Source organism: Halyomorpha halys, unplaced genomic scaffold, assembly GCF_000696795.3.
Source record: "Halyomorpha halys isolate HHAL.00 unplaced genomic scaffold, Hhal_1.1 Scaffold8024.1, whole genome shotgun sequence".
NCBI classification, from domain to species: domain Eukaryota; kingdom Metazoa; phylum Arthropoda; class Insecta; order Hemiptera; family Pentatomidae; genus Halyomorpha; species Halyomorpha halys.
Genome location: NW_027114402.1, coordinates 1,824 through 9,248, shown reverse-complemented (window position 1 = coordinate 9,248; position 7,425 = coordinate 1,824). Strand labels below are relative to the sequence as shown.

The 7,425-nt window shown below is 32.2% G+C and overlaps 1 protein-coding gene across 2 annotated transcripts; it reads left to right on the top strand.

Annotated features, from left to right (window-relative positions):
* Positions 1 to 422: 422 nt before the first annotated feature.
* On the top strand, positions 423 to 7,140 carry LOC136796814 (chromatin assembly factor 1 subunit A-like; the record flags this gene model as incomplete). 2 transcript variants are annotated; one of them, XM_067051588.1, is given in 9 exon segments in its annotated part: positions 423 to 598; positions 1,253 to 1,468; positions 1,869 to 2,007; positions 2,959 to 3,096; positions 3,180 to 3,360; positions 3,548 to 3,634; positions 3,716 to 3,816; positions 5,781 to 5,912; positions 6,869 to 7,140. In XM_067051588.1, coding segments are annotated over 9 exon segments (1,394 nt in total), but the record flags the coding sequence as incomplete, so codon positions are not given.
* Positions 7,141 to 7,425: the final 285 nt, after the last annotated feature.

Below are 7,425 nucleotides of genomic sequence, written 5' to 3'. Positions count from 1 at the left end.
CATGAAAACTTTTACCGTCATGGGAGATTTGGTGTGAGTAATATTTATTTGTATCTGTTGCAGCAATGAAGCTACTGTCAAGTTATGGTCTGTAATATAAAATTTCATCTTTGAACAGAAGGTGTAATTCATTATGTTTAAAATTATTATTATAAAAAATAATTAATTTTTTTATCAAAACTTATTTTTAAAAAAGTTATAAAAATTTCAGTCCTTGCTATTTATTAGTTAAAATATTTTTTTATTATCTAAATATATGGCTATTCATTTCATCATCACATCCTTGGTTCCGGTAGTGACACTATCAAAATTTCAATGGAACATTTCAGATTAAGGCCTCAGCCCTTTTAGTATAATAGTATTTGCATCTTTTTTGCCCTAATTTATAATTTAATTTTATCTTGTTCTTTATATTTTTTTAGAGTCTACTGCGGATGGTGAGTGTATTGATTTAACTAATACAAAGGTGATCAATAATAAGAAAAAAATGAAAGCCAAGCTGTTGCAGTTTCATGATAATCGTCGCCCGCCTTATTGGGGAACTTGGAGGAAAAAAAGTAGTTCTGTGGGCCCTCGCAAACCTCTTGGTATAGATAAGGTATTCTAACCATAATAACCATTTTTCTATAATTATGGTCAATGTCACAAGAACCTATGAATTAGGACAATATCAAGAGGTCTCATTTTTGTAAGAACTTCTACTCATGTTGCATTCAATTGCAAAGACCACTAGGTCCAAAATCTTTTTTTTTTTAAATAATCACAATACATACATTTCTACGAGAAATACGTGTACACTGGATATTGTTTAATCCAGGATTAATATCCTTTGATATAATGATGTTTCCGTTATAGTGTTGAATATTTCCTGACCCTAAACTCCTGTTTTATATTTACATGATGTGTTAAGTGATTAGTTGTAATGACGATTGGTGCATATGCCTGGTCCCTTCGAGGTCTTTATAAGTGAAATCCAGTGCACCATACATACATTCAATAATAAATAACCAAAATAAAGTGTAATAAATTATAAAAAATAAGTTTAACAAAGTTTTAATGTATCCATACATTTCATAATACTGGCTACAAGATTAATTTGTGCCTACTTACTTAAAACAATTAGAAACTGTTTATATCCTGTTACAGGAAACTGTTTAATGTCAAACTTTAAATTCATCTCAAAAATATTTTTTTCTTGTTGTAAAAGTATAACTTAGAGATGTTTATGTATATATATATATTTTTTTTTTAGAAAACCTTTGATTATGAAGTAGATTCAGATTCTGAGTGGGAAGACGAAGGGGAAGGAGAAGATATTGATAAAGCAGGTGATTCTGATGAAGAACCAGGTGAAGAAGAAGAAAACCAAAACAGTGGTGAAAATGGTTATTTATTGGATAATACTTTTGTCCCCCACGGATATCTAAGTGATGAAGAAGTTCATCCTGACGAGGAGGTTGATGAAAATGTGAGTAATTACATAATTTTACTATCTAGCTTTTGATATGTTTTATTCTAATTGTTTGAGAATTAGGTGTTAGTATCTTGTTGGCTCTTAGTCAATTGAATTTGGTATCTTCTGAGTTGTATGTTGTTATAATGTAATGTTGGTTTAGTATATAATAAGTATTAGTTTAATGTATTGTGGTTCTAGGTTGTTTAAAGTTCTTCTAAAGATGTTTCAAAGATTATTTTATATTGTTTATTGAATCTGGAATACTTATTGTCAATTCAAGTTGACTAGTGTAGTAGGTGAATAACAGAATATTGTCTTCCTCTCTTTAAAAATATCTCAAGGTCCTTTATTAATTATTGATAATTAAATTCTTATTTCTTCTAATCATTGCATATTATTTTTAATATTTCAGAACCCTGAAAACTTGAAACTACGAATGAAGTTGTTAAAACAGGAGTTTGACGAAGAAATGAAAAGTAAAACTGAAAGACTAAAACCTCGCCTCTTGGGTTGTGTTTGGATCAGTAATGGCACAACAGAAGTCAGCACAGGTTGATTATATTCTACAATTTCTTTTCTTCCTTATATCTTTTCAACCCAAATACTTTAAGGTGTTGGGGCTGCCTTGATCTATTTCTTAAATACCTCTGTGTCCATTACCATCTTCTTCACCTTGCCAAGCGAGATTCCTCAGTTATCTACATGGTCATTTACACAAATAGGCTTCCAGTAACTTCCTACCTACTTTTAAGGGCTTTCTTCTCCTCATTCATTCATCCAAACAAATTGATTGGTGTAAATAACTTTTAAATTCACATGTAGAAATTGTAAAAAATTGGTAGAATTATATAAAATGTTATTTTTCTCGGAATGAACTCTCTGTGTGTCTTTTATTTTTCAACCTATTATTACCATAAAAAGTTTCTTTGGAACCAGTGATCCCACATCCATAGCCTCCTAGTGATCTTTTAACACCTTATGATTATGGTTATCTTTTAACTCCTAGGCACTTTTTCCTAATGGAATAAAATGTATTATGATATCTTACTGTTTAACATTGTTCAATAGTTATGAAATGCATAAAGCCAACCTAACTCTTGCAGGTCCTTGCTGCTTCTATTGGCAGGACTAATAACCATCTAAATGCTCCTCATTGTACGTTATTTATAGTCCTGATTTTTTATCCTTGACTGAAGCAAAGGTTCTCCTTATCACATAAATTGGATTTAAAAGATTCTCACTACCTTGTAGTGGTCTAGTTAAAAAAGATAGGTCATTTTAATACCTTCCATAACCTTATCTTTAATTGTCTTGACTAGATTCCTGGCTTTATGTGAAGTGAAATTCATTCAACTCAACTTCTATTCAATTCTTTAATGAATTAGTCAGTTCAGTAATCAATTTTATCTACTTTAAAGTTTACTTATTAATTTAAAAAAATAAAATGTTGGATACAAAGTATTTTTATTTTTAATCTTATTCTTACATTCTGATATTTACAGGGAGCCTTTATGAAGCTCTTATGCGGTTTCGAGCAGTATGGAATGAAGAACTAGGTTCTATTGATTTGTCTGGTCCAGAAATCGAAGAAAGTCCTACTTCAGTAGTTCAAACCAAGTGTAAACCGTTTCCTCCTGTTGGTGTGTAATTTTAAATAAAATTTTATTCCTATCTTTAGGATCTTTTATTGAATATTTGTAAATTAATTAGTTTCTGCTTATAGTGTTACCAATACTTGCTAAGTTTGTACACGGAAACAACTTACCTCTATCAGGCCTCATCAGGGAGTTTTTATTGAAGCTTGAGAGAGATCATCTAACTGAAACTATTACTAAACGTGCTATTTCACTTAAAATTAAAGAGATTGCATCTAAAACATATGATTCCTCAGGCAAATCTGTTTGGTAAGTATTTTTATTTAGCACTATAAATATATTTTTCAATTAATTTTGTAAAAAAAGTTTATTGGTGATTTCTGGCTTTTTATGTTTTTATAAGTGTGTTCTAGTTAATGGATGGTTTTGATAATAATTTGCTATCTTTTTACTTTTACTGTAATTTACTTTATTTTAACTGAGTGTCTTATGTTAGGGGCGTTAATGCGGACATGTGTGAAGAGTATGGTTTGAAAGTAATTAATAATTCAAAATGTTCTGCACCACCTTCACCCATTGTGCTGTGAGTACTATAACTTCTATTTGTCTTCATGATGTGTAAACTTTCAGAGATTCTTTAATAAAATTTTGTTTGTGTGTATAGAGAAAAACCGAAAGAGAGTCTTTTAGTGAATTTCTTAAAAGGTGCCTCAACGCCTCAACCTGTAAAAAAAAGAGTAGCACTTATTCCTGTTCCATCAGATGGTGAGTACACTTTTTATCTATTCAATTTTTTTAATTAATTTTTTTCTTTTTCTTTCCCCCGACAAAGTGCACCACGGCCACAGAGGGCCTATTGTATGCTGTCCCTCCTCTGCTCAAAGCAGGCGAGTTGCCTTTGCGACTCTGGATATTGTATACGGATCAACTGTCTCGCAAAGTTTAGGGTCTAAGATGCGATCCTTACCAAATTTGAGGAATCGTATCCTTGCTAATGCATCACATCTACAAATGATGTGGTTGGCAGTCTCATCATCCTTTCTGCAGAACCTGCAGATAGGGGACTCTTATCAGTCTCATTTTATAGAGATGCTTATTCAACTGAGAGTGTCCCGTATATAGACCTGTCACCCATCTTAAAGTACTTCTGTCCATAATAAGAAGAGTGTTACTTCTTCTTGGGCAGGATTCCTTTAGGAACAACATTGCTCCAGTCCACTAGTGTTCCTCCAGAATAACCCAATCTTGCCCTCAGCAATTATTTTGAGGTGCCTCTTCGGATGGCTGCGACTAATCTCACATAGAGTGTCAGGTGTAAAAGGAGCGGTCTCAGATCCTTTCCTAGGAAGATAATCTGCTCGCTCGTTACCTTTAATGCCTTTGTGACCAGGTACCCATTATATCCGCACCTTGTTGGCTAAGGAAAGAGAGTTTAGATTAATCTTACTCTCTTTCACCAATTTAGAGTTGACTATATAACTACCCAGCCATTCTAAATCTACAACACCATGGTTATGATTGTCTAATGTGTTGGTAGGCAGACAAAAACTACACTTGAAATTTTCAAGAAAATAAATGTGTATAGATTCTACATTATTCTTTTAAAATAACGAAATGCTCATATAAAGTATATGGTTTGTATATTGTTTTATTCAAAAAAGGCCTACTTTCATATAAAAATATTTTTTAAAAGTTCATATTTTTTTGCCTTCTGTCACCCCATAATAGATCATTAGAAAATGAAATGAAACAGCTGAACGAACAGTTATTTGTTTAAAAATATTGTCCACATATGTTCAATAAAAATACCCGGTAACAGAATTTCAAGAGTTCTTCTTTTCTTTAAATTAACAAGACCTAAAAAAGGGAATTCAAAGTGACTTGATGTTAAACAAGGCTATTTGATTTGGAAAACAAACATCTTTGATGGAATAACTGTTAAGTAGAAAAATATGGAAGATTGATACTTATTTAGAATTATTTTTGATAAAAGTCTCACTTTTTTTATTATACCTGGATTTAAGAAAAAATAACTTTATTTATAGTTCTGAGAAAAGATTTAGATTGATAGGATTCTATCCAGGGACTTTGAAAGGGCAGTACTGGGTGCTGTTGGGGTGGAAGGGTGTTTACCAATTCAGAAGTGGGAACCCTGGAGGCTCTGGCACGCTCACACTTTCCTGGGTGTGTACTGATGGAAGAATCTGACACGAATTCCACTATCGAGAGCTACACTTGTAGTAAAGATAAGTGGGTCGAGGCAAATAGGATAGTCAATTCTGGCAAGGTTGAGTAGGCGATTAAATCTTTCTTGCCTTATAAATCAGCTGATATGGATGGAGTCTTTCTGGCCTTATAACAAAAAGGCCTACCAAGCTGGTAAATCCTGTGAGGATGCTTTACACCACTTGGAGTCCAGGATTGAGAGGAGCTTAGCCTATAAGGAAATTATGGCTGGTGTCTTTGTTGATATTGAAGGTGCCTTTGACCGCACCCATTATAAAACCATGGCAGGAGTCATGGAATTTAAAGGGTTGGGACAGCTTTCTTCCAAATGGATTAATGGAATGCTGAAAGGAAAATTGCTCACATCAGAGCTAGGTCACATGAAGATGTGAATGAAGCTTGTTGGTGGCTGTCCGCAGGGTGGTGCATTGTCTCCTCTCCTGTGGTGTATGATGGTTGACACCTTGCTGATCAAATCTAATAATGCAGGTTTTTCTATGCAGGGATATGCCGACGATATCGCTGTGCTGATAGGAGACAAATTTCCAGAGACTATTTCAGGATTGCTTCCGACATCGGTAGATATTATCAATGGATGGTATCAGGAATATGTTCTTGGCATCAAACCTCAAAAGGTCAGTCATTGTGTCTTCACTAACAGGCGGAATATCGTACCGTTCAGATCACTATATTTTTAACGGTGAAGAGGCAAATAAGAAACATTTTCTCTGAAAGTAATTGTCCGACTTTTTTTTTCTATTAATATTGTCATATTTCAAAATAAATTAAATATGTTAAAAATTTTAAATTTTAAACAAGAGGCTGTGGATGGCCTGAATGGAGTGTGTTGTCCCATAAATAGTATTTCATGTCAGGAGGGATGCTGGATAAAATTGGGCCCAGGCGGGTTGACTTTTATTTTGTCGCAGACCCTCAGAATAAATTTCAACTTTTCTTCTCTGGCTAGAATAGGTTGGTAACCTACAGGATAACCCATCTTTCCTGTCTTATATCAGAGAGCAAAAGGATGTTAAATCCTAAATAAAATTAAAAAAAAAAAAAACTTTAAACTCAACTTAGTAACAAACATCTTTAATACAGATGATATATATAATAAGAGTCGATAATACTTAAAAAAAATTATTTGAAAGTAATTAATCAAATAAATTTTGAAAAAAAAATTCTTATTGAATATGTAGTGATGTAGAAGTTCTGCCACTTTGTTATCTAATATTTTTTTAAATCTTTTTCTGTTATAGATTTTTCTTTTATTTTGAATATTATCTTGAATTGTTTTTCTCCTTCAAATCTTCCGTTTCCTAAAAATAATTTGCAAAAACTATTGGATGTTTATTGATCTGTAGTAAACTCAATGGTGACAAAACATATCATCGCAACTATTTAAGAATTAGTGAGATGAGTTCTAAAGACAGTAGTGGTTACTCCTATGCTGTAGCTGTTTCTTACAAGGGCAAAGTTCAGTCGGTTCATTTGAGTCTTTTTAATTTCTCTTTATATGTTTTCATGTTGATAAACATTAGGGTATGTTATTTTATTTCATATTTAATTTTTCTTTTTTTTTTTTACTTAGACTGCACTCCTGTTAAAAAGGAAATTGAAAAGACTGTACACGTAGCAACCCCGAGACCAACAGTTGAAAATGTTATTAAAAAAAGAGCACAGTTAATTACTTTATCGAGGACTCCAGATTGTGTGAAGGCTGTTCCATCAGTACATGTAGACACCCCGAGGCCATCACATGCCCCTTCCAATGCTAATATTGAAACTGTCGATCCTTCCACCGATTGCACATAAATGTATCGCTAAATAGTATTATGATAAAAAATTGCTTATATTTTTTAATGTTTTATTCCTATAACAATAATGTTTATTTAATTTTTATTATCCTATATTTGTTCTATTTATAGTTCTTTATTCATTATTAGAAGAAAAAAAAGAAGAAATATATTTATATAAGTATGATAAAATTGAGAATGGAGATGGGTTTTTATATCAATAAAAACTGTTCATGAAATAGACTATAAGTGTAATGGTGCAAAAATTTAACTATTATTGGGTCACTTGTTTTTTATATAATTTTATTGGCCAAAATGTCACATTAAATAGCTAAATAAAGTTGTACATATT